This window comes from Xiphophorus couchianus, chromosome 13 (assembly GCF_001444195.1).
Source record: "Xiphophorus couchianus chromosome 13, X_couchianus-1.0, whole genome shotgun sequence".
Lineage (NCBI taxonomy): Eukaryota > Metazoa > Chordata > Actinopteri > Cyprinodontiformes > Poeciliidae > Xiphophorus > Xiphophorus couchianus.
The window spans coordinates 11258194-11281098 of NC_040240.1; the positions used below are offsets into that span (position 1 = coordinate 11258194).

The 22905-nt window shown below is 38.5% G+C and overlaps 1 protein-coding gene across 33 annotated transcripts in view; it reads right to left on the reverse strand.

Annotated features, from left to right (window-relative positions):
* clasp2 (cytoplasmic linker associated protein 2) overlaps positions 1-22905 on the reverse strand; it is a 60260-nt gene that overhangs the window by 29278 nt on the left and 8077 nt on the right. For 31 of the 33 annotated variants that reach the window (XM_028035952.1, XM_028035951.1, XM_028035954.1 and 28 more), the window contains exons 3-14: positions 20931-21034; positions 20328-20419; positions 19419-19494; positions 17301-17398; positions 13718-13788; positions 3737-3874; positions 2342-2415; positions 2128-2220; positions 1890-2035; positions 1141-1276; positions 991-1061; positions 773-832 (exon numbers count right to left, since the gene is read on the reverse strand). In XM_028035952.1, the coding sequence (XP_027891753.1) occupies positions 773-832; positions 991-1061; positions 1141-1276; positions 1890-2035; positions 2128-2220; positions 2342-2415; positions 3737-3874; positions 13718-13788; positions 17301-17398; positions 19419-19494; positions 20328-20419; positions 20931-21034 (1159 nt within the window). Of the gene's footprint in view, positions 1-772; positions 833-990; positions 1062-1140; positions 1277-1889; positions 2036-2127; positions 2221-2341; positions 2416-3736; positions 3875-4855; positions 4974-13717; positions 13789-14279; positions 14741-17300; positions 17399-19418; positions 19495-20327; positions 20420-20930; positions 21035-22905 lie in introns of those variants that run through there. The other 2 variants (XM_028035978.1, XM_028035977.1) reach the window with 2 other exon arrangements.

Below are 22905 nucleotides of genomic sequence, written 5' to 3' on the forward strand. Positions count from 1 at the left end.
GGAGCGTTAAGTGAGAAACAACATGTCTGCATTTGAAAAAACGTAAATGTAAATCTAGTAGTCCTCTTTCTGCATTTCAGACTAAACCGTTCTGATCTAGACCCCCAAACTGGAAATTGTAGGAACACTGCAGACATAGTTTGCGAGAAAGAATTTGGTATGTTTTTGCATGGTAACAAAAGAATTCATCAAGTTAAATGGTTTTTACAGAAACAAAAAAATCGAATCGTTTCAAACAACTGAATAATTTTCGGGCATTTTTAAGTTAAATAAGTTCAACGCACTTAAAAAAGGTGTGATGAACCTTTTTTAAGTGTCTTGGTCAATAGAGGTGAAATCCATTTACTAATTTTGTTACTTAACAGATCTTATTTAGGTTAATCAGAGAAAAGGGACTGGAAAAATAAATATACACAAAACCATTTTCAGATTTTATTTGCTGAGCAATTCATCACTGAATTTGTAAATCTGTGCAACTTTTACAGGAAACCACATCACACTGCATCTAGCGAGTCATAGAAAAGTCTCAGCAATAGCTCAATGGTTTTGTCACGTTACAGCCATGATGACAGACTTATAGCTGACACAATTTACAGTTAGTATTCCCATTTTTGTTGTTTCATAAGGTACAGGACATAAAAGCGCTGGGGAGACATTTCTAGTTGTAAACTTTTAATCATATCATCTGCCAAAATGGTTGCAGAAGAGAACTAAAAGCTCAGTTTGTCCTGATTTTTAAGACATAAACAGTGAACCGTTTTAATGTCCTCACTTTTCTAGAGAGTGGGTCTGCCATTCCTGTAGAAGATGATCCAGGAAATCATAACACCGCCTGGAAATTAGACATTTATTTTACTGTCCAATCACAAAAAAAACATCATCATCATTATAACCCTACAGTTGTAGCTCAATTGTGAGGTCATCAGCCCCACGCAAAGCTTTTGTCTTAGCGTACTCTCAGCATCAATGCAACTCATTTGTTTGCTTTACCTTCTTACAGCCACAGACTTGGACGTGCAGTTGCTGGTTATCAGAGGGATGAGGCGTGGAACGTGGGTGTGCTGCAGAAACAAAGGATATGAAACAAAAGATCTGACCTAAATACCAGATACTCTTACGACCAAGCAGGGAAATACTCACCCGTATAATGATGCGGATGGCGGAGACACCAGATGTGGCCATGACTTTGGCGCAGTTAGGAATGAGGTTGAACAGAACGGGGACGATGGCTTCGGCTCCATGGTCAAACTTATTGCCCAGGACTGACGAGAGATAGCTAAATAAGAAATAGATAGACAAAGGTTAGACATAGTTTAACATAAAAAACTTTTAACCCTTTAACATTGAGCCCGAACAGCAGGGTTCAGCACAGCTTCCAGCTAATTTCACACATTGGATGTGCAAAAACAGTTAAAGCTGATATGCCAGCTGATCTGAAAAACCTAATTTCACTTGGTTTATTTTTAATTTAAGTTTTTTTGTTATATTTTCATTCTTACATCAAAGCAATTTCCTAGTCTGTGAACGTGTTTAGTCGCAATAAAGTGATTCTGATTCTTTTGTATTTTTTCTCAATTTGATGTGGACATTTGTAACAATAATCAATTAGTGCTCACACACATTTTTCACTTTTTATACATTTCCAGAATAAATTTCTACAGATTTTTCAGTTGTTTTAGTACATTTTCAATTTGAAGTGGTAACAATTTTGTCTAAATTCACAGCAAAAAGTTGTACAGAGGTCAGTTTTTAAGTATGGAGAATGGAAAGTCAGAAAGCAAAGGAAAACAAAAGGTTAAGGATGGACTAATAAAAGATGGATGGATGGACTGTAGAGGATGAAACATTGACTAAAGCGTGAGAAAGAGAAATATGTGACCAACACTCACGCCACAGTGATGCATGCCTCTCGGACCACTTGTGAGCGCAGATCTTTAGCAGACAGCTTGAAGGCTCCGTCTAGTAAGCGTAGGTGCTGGTAAAAACAGTCGTAGCTGGCTGCGCCCGCAACCAGCAGGGACCGGATTTTCTTCAGCTGCAAAAACAACCAAAATGTGTTTAAGAACAAGAACAGGATGTAACGTTAAGTAGCATAATTCAAAGACAACAGAAGGGGAATCAACACACAGCGATGCATCTCTGGTCCCAGTCGTGTTTGTCGTCAGAGCAGATCTCACGGATCTTATTAAGGTTGTCCTCAAGGTCCCGTGCGGAGTAGATCTGGAAGCGAAAGCAGAGGGATGAATATTATTCATAAGGGCCTTATCATTACTAATAATAAGCTGCTAAAATGGATAAACATTTAGAAACGTCCATGTTTTAGGTTCTGGGCGTATTGTACCTGAACAGTAGGGACATCTGTGAAGGCTCTGATGAAATCTTCTTCATCAACTGCTCCAGCACTTTCCTTAGACACTGGAAAGAAAATGGATGGGAGACAGTCAGACCATCTAAAATAAAATAAATAAATAAATAAAATAAAAGTCAAATGGAGAGTGAATAAAGCCGTGATAATAATTCTCTAGAGGTCTGCCGAAACCCATAAGTCAGAAGTAGCTGACTGTGCTTTAATAGGCTACCAGCGGTAACGAGTATGCCAATCAGGATGCTCCAGGGCCTGAGTGGCTTGTTGGCCACACATCCTACAACTCCTAACTGGAGAAATGAAGACTGAGACAAGAAAGGAAACAAGAGTTCAAAAAATTTCAAGATGATCCAATTATGAAAACGGTGAGACCAGCTGGAAACAGGATTTTCACAGGGAAGGAGGCAAATCAACCATGACGGGACAGTAGAGGATACAAACAGGGAGCAAACATTACGCTACATGACTAAGAATAACACGATACAAATCTTCCTATTTCTGCCTGGTAATATACAAACACCAGCGGTTATTTTCACTCTGATCTGTCCAACTATTGTGACATTTGGGCAAGCTACAGTGTGTGGGTGTACCTTCATTTGCATACAGACAGAGTAAAGAGAATCACATTCAAGGCAATGTCCTGACAGAGCACCAATTCAAATGTGAAAACCATCATTTTCATGTTTTTATCCACGTGAAAAAATATAATATGCCTTTTCTTTTTAAATTTTAGTTAATTTTAATTGCCTAGATTAACACAGGTTGGTCTTTAAATACAGGGTTTATGACCCTTTTTCTATTACATTTTTCCTTACACTTAACTTTTCAACAACATGTTATGTTACAACACCTTTGTTAATAAACGTTATGTTAATTGTCTGAGAGTGAATATCGAGTCAGCATGATTGCAGAAGTCATTATGAGACTTAAGTATTGAAATTACTTTTAATTGGTCTCGTGTAACAATCCAGTTTGAAGTTCCAATTAGCTGGAAGCCATAATCATCATATTGAAGAGAAAAACAGGAAATTATATCACTTTGTATGCAAACTCTGGAGAAGGAAGCGTTTCATTTTTTTTAATTAATTTGATGGAATAAACTTACTTTTGCTAATAAAAAAATTATTTTGAAAATAAAAGCTATCTATTAATTATCTGTAACAGTCAATTTTAAGAACTGAAGCCAGAAAGGCTCAACCTTAAACACAATAAGGACGTTACAATACATTTACTCACTGGAGAAACACATAATCATCTTGACGTAGAAACAAGCACAGTGGTAAACTCAGATTAAATAAATATAAATAAAATCATCATCGAGCTTTTGCTCATTTTGCATTTGGTGTGTGAGAGTAGACGTATATAAAATACCTAGCTTGCTGCTGGAGGCGCTGGGCCTGCGAGCAGCAGAAGACTCTGCAGGTTTCTTGGGAACTTTGGGAATCTTGAAAGCAGCCTGAGCTGAAGAGGAGCGCCCGTCCACGCTGTCGTCATCGTCGAAACTACGATCTGTAAAGGGAAGGCGGAAAGAAGTGTCACGACACATGCCAAAATCCTCCAAAGGAAGAGAAGAGGAACATAAATGCAATAAGATGAAAGGGAAGAGAAAAACTCCATTTGGGTTTTCAGGATGCAGTCGAAATCTTTCTTAAGCTTCCAAATTACAGAAGGGAAACTTTATAAATGCCAAGTCATTTTCCTGAGTAAGGGAAGAGACGCAAGGCATAATTTAAATAGCTGCATTTAACCTGTATTACATACAGTTTAACCTTTAATTTATTTTTAGTTTGCCCTATTGTTACAATATGGATCTTGTCTGAAATAAAGGTAAATTAAACTATACTGAACTATACACAGCTGTTCTGCAAGATTCCAGCTGAAAATAGTGCAACAACTTCTCATCAAAAATGAGTCACTGGCTGTAGCTTTCGGACCGTTCATTCAGGAATGACTGAATCGATACTAATTATAACCACTCCACTTGTTGGGAAGAAGAGAAAAAAAACATTCGCTCGAGGTATCCAACCAGTGAGTGACAGACCTCCTCTGGGGGAAAATCCTTTTTTGCGAATGCTAGCAGAAATAAAGCAAGGCAGGGATCTTGGACTGAAACCTGAGACCTGTCTGCAACAACGATGTGCAGAATAACATGTGGACGCACATAAACACACACACACAAACGTCCACCCAGGCGATCAAACTGTTGGCCCGGGAATGCAGTCGAGCTCCGGTTGCTTTGACAACCAGCCATGGAGAAATGCGCTAAAGCCACCACCCTGCACGTTGACACATACGTCGGCTCATCTACAAACGACCAGAGATTTTCTCCATCAAAGAGACGCGAGCTTGAATGTAAACAGGAGCCCGACTGTCCAATCAAACCGAGGCTCTATTGTGTGTTTCAAAGCAAAAGTAGAGACAGGTACAAACACTCGGTCTGCCGTGGGTTAGCATCCACACACACACGGCCAAGTCCATCCCTGCACTCACAGTCACAGATCCGCTGGCAGATAAGTCGTCTCATGCTTCTAGGAGGGCGTGGTGTGCTGGGGTCTCCTCTCTTCTCCAAGCCGTACCCCCAAATCAGACACACACACTCTCCTCACACACACTTCATGGTGAAGGCTAACGCTGTGCATCCAAAATCAAGATTAAAAAAAAGAAAAAGAAAAAAAAAAGTCCCTCTCCACCCAGACAAGTGCCGGCATTTTCCTTCATTTCTCTCTCCTCTCCATCCCTCCCTCTCCCTTTTCCTCAGCCTCTCTCCTCCTTCCCTCGGCAGCCTGGCGGCCAATCAGATGAGAGGTGACATCATGGTGCTCCAGCCAGTGCGGAGGCAGGCCTCTCGGTTTGTGGTGGGAGGGAGGGAGAGAGAGAAAAAGGGAGACACACACAAAATCAGACAACCCAGGAATATTAACGGGGCTGCTTGGTGTGTTCATGCCAGACCGCCTAACCTGAACTCATTACCCCTGACAACGCAGCCTCTCACTGCCGCCCCCACCCTCTGCTGCGCGTCCACTTATTAACAACACAGTCATTGTTTGAGCAAAAATGTTAGAGAGAAAGAAAAAAAAACAACACACTTTTATATCTAGACTCTCATAAAAAGAACAAAAGGTGAGCAAGCAATCATCAAAAAAAGTGATGATTAGGATGGTAGGACCACACCCATCACAGACCTCAATCGTCTCGCCGTCTCACCATCCTGACCAGATTTACCACTCTTTTTTTTTTTTTATTCAGTTAGCCATAAAATTAAAAACATAATACAACATCTGTGAAGTTTTATTTGACTACTTTAAACCTCACATACGCACGGGGAGACTATTTTTTTAGAGTATTAAACCACTATAGTTACTTCTGAGAAGAAGGAAGAACTATATTAAAATTATGCACGTAAAGAAGTCAACTGGACTCTAACAAATTGTAGCTGCAATAAAAGATTTGTCTGCTTGTTTCAAGTTAACAAATAAAATTGTCAATTTTCTGTCACTTTAACTCGTATGACAAATATTCTTTTTCTTTTTAAGCTCATTTTTAAACAGTAAAATGTAGAGTTTTCCCAACAAAACTCTAGGGTCATAATTGGCAATATGCAGTAACCTTTTGACCATTGATTATGAATCACTGGTTATCACAGGGTTAGCATCCTTTGCTTTTGTCTAGTCAGACCCCAGGGGTGTACATGTGTCAGGGTGAAGGGCAGAACAAAGACAACAGAGAAGAGACCAAACGAACAAACGTCATTAATCTAATTGTTGATTCACAAACTTTGATAGTTCACCAAACCAAAATTTTATTCTGGATCCCGAGATTCAGTAATAATGATGAGACACTGACAATAAAGCAGGTCCGCACACACCAACACACACCCACAAACAGGGATAACAGCTCCCCATGCACTAGACATTGTTGCCATGGAAACTCCAGGCCAAGATTCCCTCCTCTCTCCGTTTCAGGAGAGCAGTCAAAGACAGGAATAAGGGAGGGGGAAAAAAAGATTGTATAAAATGCTTTCATTTGACAATATTCCCAAATTTATTTCAGCACGCTTGTGCACAAAGTCAGCAAACTCCAGCTCTTCTAAAACTGCAAATTCAATAAAACAACCAAAAATAAGCTGATGGATGACAGAAAAAAAGAAAGAGGAGAAGAGGACTTCGATCTTTCATCAGGATATCTATTACAAGCTGACTGAAAGAAATGGGAAATCTATGCGAAAAGAGAAAAAGCTGATGAAAGACGCATTTAAAGATCTGCACAAGCAAATTTTTTATTAATGTTCTGACCACAAGGGGGCAGCACGGATGCTGTTCTCAAGGCGAATCGTGTCGGTTTAAAGGCCCTGCAATTATTGCCTGGGTAATAATGTGTTGATGTAAAGAGGAGGAGCTATATTTATGCCATGTAATCAAAGGTTAACTCAAAATCTTTAGTAATTCAACTCGGTTTCAAGCGAGCTACGGTTTCCTTTTTTAGGTAGAACATCGGTGCATATTATAATGATAAAGAATATCCACTTCAAATATTAAATAAACATGTCGTATACAAAGATGTCCCCCACACCAGGTCAAATCTTGCACAACCATTAAGAAAAAAATGAAAACAACAAGCCTGGATCCATCTTACCAGCCGAGGAACTGCAAATTACATCAGCTGTAGCGTTTTAAAAAGTATAACCAGACATCTTCAGGGGGAAAAACACTCACTACACTGACCGTCTGTGGCAGTGCTGGTCTGATGTAAGCTGCAGGGATACAAGCATCTTACAAACTCCAGTTCAAGACCATGCGACAGTGAGCAGCTTCAAAAGATGGTAGAGAAAATAACCCTCATGGGGAAACAACAATAGTATGGAAAAATATTTTGATTCTGTAGAGATTTACAGTCAACTGCTTAATTACAAAACACAGCAGCAGTTTTGCAATTGCTGCTGTGTAAATAAATAAAATATATTTTATTTTATTAAAATAAATCTGCTTAGGCAATTTCTGCTCATCTGCGGCAAATATTTATTCATTATTCAAAATATCAAGAGAGATAGAAATAAAGGAAAAATACTTACATTTGATACGTTAACTAAACAATATATGAATCTTTAAAATGGCACTTTTGTTCTGCTAATGACACCAGGAGTTTTGGTGAAACTGCGAGTATCTAATACGAAGGCGCACTGAGAAACGAGAAATCCAGTTGGAAAATACAATTCAGTCCTCTTTTTGATCATTGAACGCACTACAGAAAAAATAAAATAAATCACACTAGCAACACCTTCCATTGGGGTGTGGAAATCATTCCTGCAGGATAAAAACTCGGCTGTTTACGTTATTAATGAGGTACTTAAAATACAGTCGGAAACAGAACAAAAGTCATAAGAAGCTTGTAAAAAGAAAACTGTTTTCTACTGAGGAATATCAGCCGTTTCTAGAGCAAGGAGTTCAAAGTAGGTAGTGACAGGAAGCTAAACATTTCACAGAGAAGTTACTCTGTTTTATTCCTCTGGAGAGTCAAATTGCTTCATGGGATCTTACACTTGAGGAATTACTGCAAGTGTGGAAATCTCTGTTAATGTAAGGATTTACTAAACCTGCAGGAAACACACAGGCTGGCATTTACAGCCAGCAATGCTAAGTGTGGAAATCGTCATCACACCTATGAATACTAGAGACGTAAAACCAATTATTTTGGATTTGTTTTGAAATAAAACTGTTTAACTGCAGAGCTGTGGGCCGTTGACTGCTATCTCTCTCTCTCTCTCACACACACACACACCATGTAACATCACCTCTGCTTCCATTATAATGACAAAATGCTGCCAAAGGATTATTTACTGTTGTAATAAATGAATTGATGATTTAACGCCGCATTAAAAAGTTGGACATCTCTCTGCTGTTTATTTGGAATCGAGCTTATGATCGTATTTGAGAAAGCTGTCACAATTGCACTTTATGCAGAAAGTAAAACCATTGTTTAATTGATGCAGGATTCAATAAAAGTGGTATAAAACTTGAAAGAAATTGGCTAATTTGTGCATCGCTAACCAAACTATATGGAAGAGACGTAATATGGGACAAAAAAAGAGCAAGACAGACATGAGTCTTTAAATAAAAGACAGACAGACTACTCTATTTCTAGAACAGCTTAGAGAAAAAGATCTCATCAAAAGCAGACAAATACACACACACACACTCCCAGCTCCAAGTCGGGCAAAAAAAAAAAGGCCCATAATATTCAGAGGAAAGCTTTGCTATGGCAACCAGTCTAGCCTGGAAACAGGGTCACAGCTCTCTTTGCATAGCTGGCGATGCGCTGAAGCAGAATGGGCATGTCTGGGAGAGAGGGTGAGTGAGATTAGTGTCCATGTCAAACCCTGTCAAAACTTAAGTACGACACAAGACATGAAGGCTCTTACTGCTGGTCAGGATGCAGTGCAATAAATACCTTTCATATCTCTCTCTCTGAGACGGGAACAAATACCGTGACGTAATGGCTGGCCATACAACCAGCCGCTATGTCATGGTTCACGTTCTCACATCAGAACTATGTTTAGTTAACATAGCTGGAAAAAAATTATGATAAAATTAGATTGTTTCATTTGTTTCGACAGTCGTACCTTAAGGTACCAGTATTTATTTTCACTTTCAATTTTGGAAGAACTTAAGCTGTGATAAAATGGAATAACTGATCTGTCAGGTTTCACTCATGCGTCTGGCTAAACGTCCTGAGTCTTTCTGTAATATTTCCCATGTTATTTTTAAATTTATAAAATAATTTTAAAAAAAACTGGACACAACCATGCAAACGTGTGTGTCTACAAACCGATCCAGTTCAGCATAACAGAGACAACCGAGGACACCCAGTTTTCCTCCACATGGGCAGATGTTGTCCATCTGTGCCAAAGCACACGAGGGAAAGTACATAAGGTTTAAGCTGATTTCAATTTAAAACCATATGCTGACAGCATTTAGTCTGGGTGCCAAAATCCACAACCAGATGAGATTAAAAAACAGATCCAGTTACCAACTCATCATCCTCAACTATCACAATGTTACAGATAAAATACTCCCGTCATCTGTCTATTCACTTCTGTCCCTTTGGTGTCTAGTTTCTCCTCATTTGTTTCCCCCTCTGCCTCCTTCGCTCTTTTGTTTGCAGAGTATTGCTCTCTGTTCCTGTCATGATGAATCAGGGCGAGGCAGTGATAGGCGCGGTGTTGTGATTCGGCCTCTGGCACAGATCTCGGTCAGCTTCCTCTCCCCGTCCTCAAAGCAAATGCCAGGAGTTGGCCTAAAAGCAATGTGGGGCAAGGACGAGAGGGAACGCGTCCATGTGCCTGGATTTTAACAGACTGTGCAAGTTTGTCCTGAAGTGAGAGGTTGAGAGGTGCGTAAAAAAAAAAAAAAACAGACATCAGATTTCACTCATAATGTTGTTTAAATCAAAGTTTTGGATGGATTTTTACTGTAATAAGCAAATTAAACTTCACTGGTGACATCTGTGAGGAGGCAACCAGAAACTGACAATGCAAGCAGGTTGAAGAGTTTAATAAAGTCAAGTTTAGTTTTCATTAGACAGTAGAAGATGTGTCAAAGTTTGAAATGCTACTACAGCAGCATGACTCAAGACATTTCCATATTAGAAGCCAAGTTTAAAGGTGACCTGCTGCAGAATTGAATGGGCCAAGCTAGACAAAATTCTCATTTTTATGGTAATTAAATCTAGCCAAGCAACAGTAAATATGAAGCCAATAAGACACAGATCAACAGCCTCTCATTCAGTTCAGAAAAGACCTGGTCAAAACATGTCCTGGTAGGTAACTTGGAATAATCTGTTTTGAGAATATGTGAGTAGTTATGTAATGGACAATGTTTGATTACTGCATATTGATGAATCTTGAAAAACAATGCTTTTAAAATGACTCATCTCTTTAAAATATATCTCACTGCAACTAAAAGCAACCTAAACAGTCTCACTTCGGCGTTCAATTCTTAAGGGAAGAGCTTACACTTTATAATAACTTAAATATTAAGTTGTCCATTAAAACTAGATTCGCTGCATCTCCAATCATAACTTAAAATTTTTAAAAATAAAACTTTTCTGCTTTAAAAATAAATTTGTTTTACCTTGTTGCAATTAATTTATGTTGAAGTTAACTCTCACATTACCATCCTGCTGCGTAGGACCAAATATCTTTTAAGAGATAAAACAAAAACACCAACATTTTTCTACTTTTTGGCATGACAAAAAGTTGAACACATGGAAGACAAGACAACCTTCTGTTTTAGCTTCCAACTTTGTTTTGTAAAATTGAGATAACTTGAAATTTTTCCAACTGTGATGAAATATTGAAAAGCACAAATACAAACCTCAACTAACTACCTAGTTGACAAAGACACAAAAACAACTATATGCACCAGAAAGCATCAAGTTTCCACTCATTCTTTCGAATAATTTCCAAGAAAAAATCTTTAGCTTAGCTGAAAAAATGGTAAAAAAAAAAAAAATAAATAAATACAAAAAACCTCACCAGATTTACTGCCTGGAACTGTGCTTGTTCTCCATATTCTATCTGATGACAGCTACACTTAATAATAATAATTTTTTTTACTTTATTCATCCCAGCAGGGAAATTATTTCGCAGCTACAGCACACGACAGGAGCTGCGTCTGCAGGCAGCCAGCTGAGCCGGCGCCATTCTGAGTTCTGAGTTGACTACAAAAATGTTGAAAACAAGAGAAATAATCAATCAATCAATCTTCCACCATCTCCACATAAACCAGGGATTACAAAGAGTCACATGTTTAACCTAAAATGCACCTTGTGAGCTGTTATTTCTTACAATTTCCCAATGCATCTTATTGCACTTTTTCACCAGTTCAAGAGTTTATCCGCCTTACCACTTCCGCTCTAAAGAAACAGATTCATACAGCTACTCAGAGAGGGGACACAAGTTATTTCAGATAAAATATTTATGAATATGGAGTATCCTATTAAAATGGCAGCACATTTGCCACACTGATCAGTGGATAGTTTTGCTTTTCTGGCCCGCTCCACTGTGACAGACTTCTTATAAAGACATCAGGTATAATAAACAATGTAGGAGAAAGAAATCATTTTCCTATAATTTAGGTGAAGCTCAATGTTTGATCAATCCATCAGACATTATTTGAATCTTTCATTCTGCAGTTTCAGGATCAGTGAAAAACAGAGACGCACTAAAAGAATCGATTTGTCATCAGTTGGTCGGAAACTAAAAATTACGTATCTTTCTAATCGGAGAACAAGTCATACAGTTGAATCTAAAATTATTCATTCTCCTTGCAAATTTAACTTAAGTTACTGTCATTGAACCAAGAACAGGTATCTAACAAAAGACAATATAGATGTAATATAATAATTTTAAAAAAGGGTTGGATTTATTTACATCTTATTATGGCGTGTTAAACATTTTTTTAAATTCTGTTCTCAATTATCACTGAAAAAATATTTATTGGCATTCAAATCTCTTTTACAATAGCTGACCAGCTTTTTGAATCTTCCCACTGACATTTTAACAATTTATCTTTGGTGAAGAGATCAAACGTTTTGAGGTTAGAAGGCCTCTTGGCCATCACTCTCATCTTTAACTCCCTCCACAGATTCTCTGTCAGAATAAAGCCAATAAAAAACGATCAAACTACTTTAAATCAGAAACATATTAGTAAAATTAATACTACTTTAAACCCATAATCTGCAGATGCATCAACAGTTTGATGGCTAGAAGGTTACGCTAAAAACACTAGGTAACGTATATAATAGTTACTGGCAATTTTTAGTATCAGTGAGAAATTTTAAAATGAAGGGAGATAAAAACTTCTAGAAAGAAAATTATTTTCTTCTTTAGAGGTATATCAGCCCTCCATGTCAGCAGATAGAAGGAAGCCGATTGTTTTACAAAAATGTGTCCCATTCTATCATTTTTTAACAGGGTTTCCCCCAGTATATTATAAGCCTGGCGGGTCACCAGGCTTTACTTGTGCCCCCACCAGGCTAAGCATTGCTTATTTAAGTTTTTTTATTTTTAATGTTTGCATTTTTGAAGACTTTATAGTTGGTGTTCAGATATTAATCTTCCAATTTTTTTAACACATAATTATCAAGTGATATTTTCAAATTTCCCTGTCAACTTTAAATATTTAACTCTAAAACATGACGGGCCGCTGAATGAATGACTGCCCTAACGTCCGACCACCGGGCTTAGCAAGTTTTCTGGGAGAAACCTTGTTCAGAGTACAATTCTGTCACTCATGAAAATACAACAGTACCAAATGTTATTAGTGTTTTGCTAATCTCATGGTTGAGGTAAGGAAAATACACAGGACTGTAGTAAGTAATACTAATTGCTATAATGAGGCACTAAAGATGGCTTAAAAACTCTACTCTGCAGTTACAGCTTTTATCTAAAAGATTAAACACCGACTGCGGAGCTGTGCAACAGTGACTGCTCTCCCACACACACAGTGTGACATCCTCATCCAAAGCAGCAAATCAGAGCTTTATCTCCATAAATACCAAGTTGGACACCATTGCTTATTTTAAATAGAGCCTGAAGATTTATAGTGATGCAGATAAAAGCAAGTTTGTAACTTTTGGGTTGTCAAACAATCTCAGAAAAATTATAATTTAGAGCCATTAAAGAGAACTTGAAAGAGTCCAAAAGTGGGGTTGGCAGGTAAGAGCTTTACAACATTTGTGATCAAAATCCAACAGGTTCGTCTCCAGCAGAAATCTAAGTGATGCAGACGTTTCTGTTGCTGGAAACTAAATTTCCAACACAAAGACAATTCTACTGAGACAGATGTATAACAAACAGATTTTTTTTTATTCTAGCTTTCCAAACACCATCAGTTTTATCACCTCACAATAAAAGACCTACATTACAATAAAGTTCAAGTCCAGATCAAATGAATCACTCAATAATAAAGTTACGTATGTGTCAGCATAATTGACATTTCTCTGAAGTCAAACACTGCTTTAGAGCAAAAACCAACCAAGCAGCAAAAGCAAACCTCAGTTCGGGTCTGGCTCTGTCAGAAAACCCTCACACAAACACACTAAACCATTAATCCTGTTATGTCCTCTTACAAGAGCTCATAGCAACAAACAGACACAACCGCGAGAGCATCTGCTGATTTAGACACGCACAAGACTCCCTCCATCCAACACAGGCACACACAACGTGCTTCTGTATTTCTTATTTTATAAGCTCACCTACTACTTGACAAGAGTAAAACTATCTTCAAAATTAATCACATGACTTGGCTGCTCTTCAATATAACAATGGCAGAAGGAATGAGAAAAGGTACTGACCGTGACTTGGGCTCAGAGCCATGTTGCCAGAATTCAAGGCGTCATCAAAACGAGCAAATATTGTCTGTAGCCTGGAAAAAAAGGAGACGAAAAGAAGGTTAAAAACAAAACGCAGCCGCATGCCAAACAGATCGCCGAAGAGCATCGGTGAGTAAAATATGTGAAATGACCAGCCAGACGGTCATCATTGGCCTAGAAACAAACAAAGGTGCCATGGATCAGAAGTGAGAGCATCATCAGCTGGCAACATGTGGAGCTCCCGCTCATCCATCTTTCAATATGTGGGTGTGTCTCACTCCAGGCGCCACAACTCTAGCATGATCAGAGTCCCCCAAAAAAAACATGCTGCTCAGATCCAGACACACAATCAGAACCGGACTGTTGTCAAGAGAAACCTCGCCACTGTTTTACAAGGTACAGATAAAATATACAAACTCACAAAAATAGAACTGACTTGCAATGAGAAAACAAGGAAAATGAAGCATGTTCACTTACATCCATTATTGTGTCATTTCCACAAATTTAAATATGAATTCATTAAAGGTGTTGCTCAGCCCTCTACCTGTCTTTATGCCGCTTGGCGTCTAGTTGCAGATCGACGGCCACCAGATTGCAAAGCAGCTCTCGATGACAATAATTAGCCGTGCATCTGGCTCCTTGGCCGTGCAGCGTTTTCAAGCGGCTCTCTTCCTTTCAGAAGCATCTCGCTCGTCTGTTTGGTTAAATATATCCTTGCGTTTCGTCTTCAGCAGTCATTTGTCTTCGAATCTCTCCTGGAGGACTGATTAATAGGTTGCTGTGCGACGTTGCGTTACCCCCCCCCCATGCTAGTGACACGCTCAGGTCCTTAGCTCCCCTCGGCTCTTTGTATCCAACATGGTGCAGTGGCTCCGAGAGGGAGGGAGGCAAGGAGACGAAAAGAGGGAGTGGGGAGGGTGAAAGAGAAAGGGAGGGAGAGCCAAACAGCAAGAGACCGGAGCATGCCAGAGACATGCGACAAAGCTCCACCTACAGCTGCGTGGACACACCGCGTCCTGGCGATAGACACCGAGAAATATCTTAAGATCCGACTCTCAGACACTTTAAAAATCTGTCTTTGTGACAGAGAGAGAAAGAGTCATGTGGGTCAGTCTGTGTGATGGGCAGCAAAAAGATTCAGTTACCCTTTATATAACCTCCCTTCCAAACTCAGCTACACTCATTATCATCTGAGGGGGAGGGGCTACATGGCCGACAGGAGAAAGAACAACGCTGCTCCTCCCCCATACAACATCTCTACTTTTCCTTCGTTACACATTTCTTCTCCAAGGGGAAAATGTGTACATTAAGGCTGAACACTGAACTCCACCTGTATTCAGCCTAATTATAGGCTAATGGTAATCCCATCCTGTTGAGAGTCGAGTTACGACTGTGCAAAGTTCAGTTCCAGTTCTACAAGAAAATCAAGGATTTATGAACTATTACTTCATTGACTCCTAATCATATCTCCATTTAACAAGTTTGGGTCATGTCTGACTTGTTCTCTGCATTAAACAGTTTGACCTCAACCAGATCTCAACAGCTGTTTTCACTCAGATACAGCAAACCCTTCGCAGGATATTTACGTTGCCAAAAAGATTACCATTGCTGATCCATCTTTGATCCGGCAGCTGAGACGGTCAACAAACCCAAACAAAGTCAAAATAATATAAGAGTGGTATGTTGAAAGGAGTCAGGTTAAACACAATTAGTGTTGCCGGCCAGCTGACTTGCTGATTAAAGACATCCAATTATGTGGCACTAGGTCTTTCTGCAGACTTTCAGCAAGTCCAATTTATTCATAAAGCACATATAAAAATTTCTCCAAAGTGTTGCACAAAATTAAGATAAATAAGCATAAAACAGACATCTTTGATATTTCAAAAGCTGTGGAGAAAAGATGTGCTTTTAGAAAGAGACCTAAAAACACAAAGAGTGAAGATACCCGTCTTACATTTAAAAGCAACTTTATCCAAAGTTTGGGAGCCGCAAGTGAAAAATCCTGATCTCCTTTAAGTTTATGTCTAGTTGTCAACTAAAAGCAGCTAGCTGGGTGATCCAAGCACCCACGCAGGGTCGTAAGGCATACATACATAAAGAGAACAGCAGTGTCAAAGTTAAGGCAATGATCTACATTCTCTACAGTATTCACATCCAGAGAGTCCTTTTGGTAACGTTAGTCATGCTGACCTCTAATATATGATGCAACAGATGATTTAAAAGCACCAACTTTGCAATCATTTTGTTTTATTTTAGAATATTAGTCAACCGGTATCCAATGTTAGTTAGTTACTAACATAAAAATGAGAGTTACATAGTCACTTGTTAATTTATTATGTAGAAAGAATAGACAATTTTGTAAGATTCATAGTATTTCTCCAGTCATTCTTTCAACATTTTATTGAAAATATTCTACTTCTTAACTCCAGTGAGTTATTTTCTGTGGACAGACTTGCCAAAGTTGTTTTAAAGCTGACATTAAATAGGACAAAAATTTTTACTTTAGAGAGTACGAAACGTGACGACTGAATTATAATTGTTTTTACAGATTAAAAGTAAACAAACTAAGATTGGAAGACGATATCGTATAGTATGCTAGCTCTGCAGAGATGAAATGTGATCCAGTCACAGAGACCCTGACTGCAGTCATGCATTCCAGCCAGCAGCCATACACTAACACATACACACACACACACACACACACACACACACTCATCGTCAGACACACAGAATTGTGTCAGATTTATTCCTAGCATCTAAAGAAAAAATGCAAATATGCTCAAACTTCCCTAAATTAATTTAAAGATGTAAAACCTTTATCCTGGAAGTAGATTACCAATGTTATTAATCAGTAGTATTGAATTAATGTGCTTATTGTTAAAGCATGGCCTTCCTCTGTATTTTAATAATCACAAAAAATGTAAATATGTATAAGAAAATAGAATCCTTTAAGTGAATAAATCATTGCAAATGTCTGATTTCTACATAATACCAAACACAAACAAACGCAGCAGCGCCGATAAACCCTACATACACAGACCGTGTGTTTACACAGGAGACAGACTGGCTTAATATGCACAACACATGACACATGGTCGCAGCCAGCATTCACAGACACACGACTCATGCTGAGGAGTCAGCATACAGGGCTGACTGCTGCTCAGATCTCACACATGGGAGCGGGGAGAAAGACGGGATCGACGCTGCTCATGTTAAAGTTTCAAAAACAAAAAACAAAAACCTTTTTTCAGATGATTGAATGCTGTAATTTTCACCCAATTCTGTTTCTCTCTCCCCAAGCCCTTTGTGCCCCGGCTGCCCCCTCCCGCCTGCTCCCCTCAGTCAAACGGCATTGTGCTCTGAATGAAAGTGCTTCTGTGTGCAATGCAGAACAGAGTGGTACATGGTGTGGCCTGGGACAGACCGAGTGCCAAAGCCCTGGGACCCACAGACCCATCGCCGAAACACACACACGCCCACCCACACACACAAACCAGAAAACCTCCCATCAGTGAGTTCAGAACAAGAGATGAGAGCGAAAAAAAAACCAAAAAAAAAAACTCACCGAGCAGCTGGAAGTCCTCTCTTTCCCAGGTCTGCTCTGACTTTCTCTCCGACGTGACGATAAACATCCACTAGTGCTGTTATAGAAGCCTCTCGGACCTACAGAAAGCAGACATCACCACGTTAATAAGACACACACACACAAACAAGCTGGGAGTTCACCTAGTATCTAAAGTAATTAGTCGTGCAGTTTGTAACACTTTAGTCACTTTCTTACCTAATAAATATTACACAAAATGCTGTAAACACTCATTAAAATCCAATCCCTACTGTACCTCCACCAGGAGACATCCGATTTGCTAATTCAACTGAAAAGTGTTGTGATTGGGTAGCTGGATTTTTGCTGAAGGAATTTGCTGTAAGTGAGATAGAAACGGCTTGTCAAGGCCGTTGATTGGTTGAGGTGAAATGTGGGTAGCTAATGATTGGGCACAATACAGAAGAAGCAGAGCTCAGCTTTCCAATTTCCCCTCTGCACATTTACTCTCAAACCCTCACTCTGGGCTGTTGTGGGTGTTTAACAACTAGATGTTGGTGCAATGAAGCTCAGTGGGAGGTGAGGGCACACAGCTAAGCTCATCCTCTCAGTAATGCAGAATGATGCAACAAAAAGCAATGCACTTTCAAGAAAATAAAGTGTTAGAAACATTAAATGTAACAAACGATGCTAAATTCTCTGTTTAGTTAACAACATTAGCATTCTTGTGAATCCTCTGATGTCTGCTATTGTTAATAAAGAGAAGGATGGACACAGAAAGTAGAGTTTTCACCACTAGACTTCTGAGTAACTGATGCACAATATACTATTACTACAATATCAGGGTGCACATTAACAATATCACAATGGACTGTATGAAAAGTGACATTTGTGTGGTTTTATTTGCAATCTTAATGAATCACACACTCTGTATGCCATTAAGTGTTCAGCCGACTGGATGATGTTTCACTTTATAACCCCATTTCTTAATCTTGTACAGTCCTACACTTTAGTATTTACTTACTATAAATGAATAAAAATAAAACTGTGCTTTAGACTTATCAAACATATTTCTGGAATAATGGCATTCAGCCAATGACCTGGCCTTCAACAACAACTATAGTCACTCCTACGGTCCTTTGGGAAATCTAATTGCTAACTGCTGAAGCATTTCCACTTAACATGCGTCATATTAAGTTTGCAGCTTGGGGTCACCCTCATCTAAAATTTCAGCAGTCTGAGTATTTCATATATATTTCACATGTAACCTCAACTATAGCAGCTCTCAGCAGAACAGATTGCTGGTCATTTTATCACTATGCTTTGGCACTAATATTAAAATAGCTAACTGTCCACTAAGGATTCTTTTAGTTTCTGGAGCTCTGACTAATTTCAGATTACAGCTGGCAAACTCTCTTCTTTCTGAGTCATATCAATGATTCTTGCCACATAAATCTGTTTATGGCTGCCAACAATCCTTTAGCTGTGCGATCGGTATCAGCTTCGAACGGTATCTGCTGCCAAAACAACAAGCTCAGCACTGTGAGCACTTACACTAGTCGACTAACAAAGAAAATGATTTTCATTTGATGTCATTCTTTAAAGCATTTTTTTTTGCTGTTCAACACTCATTTTAGATACATTATGCAGCCATTTTTTTATTATCATTCTACATGAACCGATGCAAACATACTAAAATTTGTTTTCTTTGTTTATTACAATTTAGCTGATACACAACGAGAGCGAGAGAGAGACAGAGAAAAAAAATCTTGTAAGGTATTTCTTTCACAAACGTCTGGCACTGCACATTAATTTAGACATTGGATTTTAGTAAGCTTGAATTGTTGAGTGGCAACTTATATGGACTGAATAAAGGTAAAAAAATTAAAATAAAACAAATCTAAATCTTTATCTGACTGAACCTGGAATAGAATCCAAAAAAATTAATCTATTTTTACTTTAAAGTCAAATTGAATTAAACAAATTTCAAAGGACATATGACTGTTTAACAACTCATCTCAGTGATTTAGGTACCGGTATTTACACACTAGTCTGTTCCGGTCTCAACATGTTTTTGCCTGCATAAATAAAGGAAACAAAAGCCAGAGCATAATTCAAACTAAATGATGCTGCTCGTCTTACCTGTGGGTTCTGATCTCCAGTCAGAGAACAGAGATGTGGAACTAATTTGCTGAGGCTGAGAGGCTGGGCTCCATACCTGAGAGAGGCGGACAAAAGAAAAAGACAAAATAAATACAGGGGTGTTATCAGCTTTACGATAAATACCCCTTAGTACTCTTTTAAAAATTTAAGTGGAAAACTAAAAAAAAAAAACAAATAAAATGCTCTGTTAATGATCATTTGTCTTATCATTCCACTCAGTTTCAAAGCAGAAATGCATAACATCTTCTGCATTATCATCAGGCGGCAGCTTAAAACATCAACACAGAAATGTCACCTACTATTAGTAAAAAGATGCTAAAATTAGAAGAAAAATTCTGATTAGTTGGTTGGCTGTGCAAACTTAAAGCAGAGACCATCACTGTCCAACACGCTGTGACAAATTATTATTATTCCTGTAAAGACGTTTTGTGCAATGACATGTTGACCCTGCTGAGCCCCGGATTACCAAGGCTAAAATGTTCCTGCAATTCTTGGCATCCGACAGGAGAACAAATCTTCTTAGAATTACGGGAGGAAGTGAGATCAAACTAATTCATAAAAACAAGCGTTCGTGTCTGTGACGCCGTATAACCGAGGATCCGTTGGGTTTGCTTTGCCTCTACGGAGGTGGAAACAGTTAAGAGGATTAATCCTAGACACAGGGAACCTGTGTGTTTCTTCGACAAAGTGGGTCAAGAAAGGTTGTAGAAACGCCACTGGTTGCCCCTTCTGGAGAAAGTTTAGCCAATTTCTCCAACTTTTCAGGACATAAAGTCATTCTATATGTAGGAACATGTTGAGGATACAGAAGGTAAACCGACTTAAAACATGTTTTCAACTCTATTTAAACGTCATCCTGACCGCACTGAAAAAGAAGAAGTTACTCACGTGCCAAGTGTGGCGCTGAGACAGAGGCAGATTCCTTCTCTGCTGCGGAAGTTTTTGTGTTTAAAGCCAGGAGTGAGCCTTTCCCACACGTTCTTGATAAGAAATAATGTTAAGAGAGGGACAAAGGACGTCAGGAGGAACAAGAAGAAAAACATCCAGGTTATAAACTTTGCTAAACGGCGCACGAAGCACAGGGACGATATCTGCAAGAAATGTTTGTGTGTCAACATAAAAGACAATGAGGTTGTAGCAGCGGTAATTTTTTTATTACCCAGAGGAGGGAGCCAAAACCAACAGATTCTAGTACTGAGAGTAAAAAGCATGGATATGATGTTAGGTTGATGCATCTGTATGAGGCTTAAGCGTGTACTTTTACAACAGGTAAGACAAGCAGCATAATACAACAATCAACACAAATTGCTTGCTGCCAGATGTCTTTAAAGTTAACAAAAAAATATGCATGATAAGTCCTAACTGGAATTTTTCTTGTTTTTGTTATTGTAGTTTATCCAAAGTTTCCTCCAAGGTGGCTTTATACACAGCTATACCTTTAATCTGAAGACGCATGCAGGATTTATCTGCTCATGTCAGCATGTGACTCACCATGGGTGACGCGGTCTGATCCATGAGGCGAAGGATGAGAGCTTGGCTGTTCTCCCTGACCTGATCCTTCCCATCACCCAGCCGGTCCACCAGAGCTGGCAAGACTACAAACAGAGTAAAAAAAAAAGAGAGAAGACATGAGGGAGGGAACGCTGATGAGAGACAAGATAGGAATAAATCTGCTCAAGATTAAATGCAAGAAAATCAAACCACAAATGATGCTGAATTCAACAGTGTTTGGACATCAGAGGTAATAGAGACTGCCCCCAAGTGGAATGATTTCAAAACACAATAATAAACAAAAATAAAAGCTTAAATTTAGTAACACGTGTAGGTTTTATCAGACTAAGAGACTCAATAACTTATAGAACATTTAACAACACAATCATAAACATGAGGCTTTGAAAGGTCGTGGAGAAAGAAAGAAAGGAAATGAGTAATGGACCGTGACTAAAATAACACCAAGGTCATCAAACGCTCACATATCAGCAAGCTCTATGTAATCCAGTGAGATAATGGAGAACAGAAAGAGAGAGTCTTTAAATTCACAACTGAAAAAATAGGACAGCATTTTAAATTTTAAATATCATTTGAAGCAGCATATTGGAGAGTCAAAGAAATTACTTTAAAAAATCTAATAATCCTCAACAATAATGTCTTCCCCCGACCCCATCTGCATCAGCAGTAAGGGCTAAAAAATTAAATAAACTTTCACTCTTGATGCTTCAAACCTGGACATGAATTAACATAGCGCTGACTTCGTTAGAGTTCTACAGTAGATGTTATAAAGATGATAAATATTTAAATAAAGTAGGGGTGTCCGATTACCGATCTTTTAAAAAGCTTTAAAAACCTGCCGATTCCGATTTTGGCCAATACCAATTTTTTTGTCTGAAATGTTGCTCAATATAGTAAGAAAGTTGTTGAGTTGTCAACAGCGGGTCACCATTGTTTATTGTAAATGTGCAGACATGACTTGGTGGGCCAGTCTGTCAGTCAAACCTTTCCCAACAGAGAACAAAAGAGAACAGTGGTTGATTCTTAGACCTTTGCCAAACTAGATAAGATCGGTGGATAAGATCGGCTTCACATGTAAAAATTGGCAGATCACCAATCTCCCAAAATGAAGGAAATCGACACATGCAGCTAGAGCGGGTTCCAGCTGCACGTCTGGATTATTTATGGTATGGCGTAAATAAAGCAGACACCATACAATAAATAATCCAAGTTTATGTCTTATTTCTCTCCATTCCATGCAAACAAACAGTAAAGGGGAATACTGATAGAGATTGTGCCTTAGAATGTCAGCCATTAACAGCAACATGTTCTGTGTTTACTGAAAGTCACTTATTTCCATTATCAGTGAGGTTCTTACGGATGAAGTCACATGAAACCCAAATGGGGTAAAACTATTTAAAAAGACAAGCCTGCTGTTTACTGAGGCTGCAACTTAAACAAGGAGTAAAAATTCCAGAAATAAGCGAAAGGATGAGATTTAATGGTACATGCTATGTTTAGAATTTTAGCAGTCTTTTTGAAATCACAAAGTTAAGGTAAGAGTATTTACTGTATATTAAATGAAAAGCAGAGAGAATCTGAGCTACAGTTATGGTAGCCGTGCTAACCGCTAATACGAGATGCTAAAAGCTGATTTTAGACCCGACGCTGCAATCACTTTGCATTTTATTTAATTAATAACAGACCACTTACAGAAAAAAAGACTAGAGAAAGAACAGAAAAAGCAAACTCTTTATCAAAGATCCTAAAAAGGGAGTGAAAACTGCTTCAAACTGGTATCAGCAAGTCAAAACTGAGATTGGAAATTGGCCGTGAAAGTGGAATCAGTGCATATCAATACTACATAGTTCTAATTGTTGTTTATAGTAAAAATATAGTTATAGTTTTGACATCAGAAACAAATCTAGTACGTTTTTTTTTAATGTCCTATAATTAAAACAGAATGTTCTAAATTTAA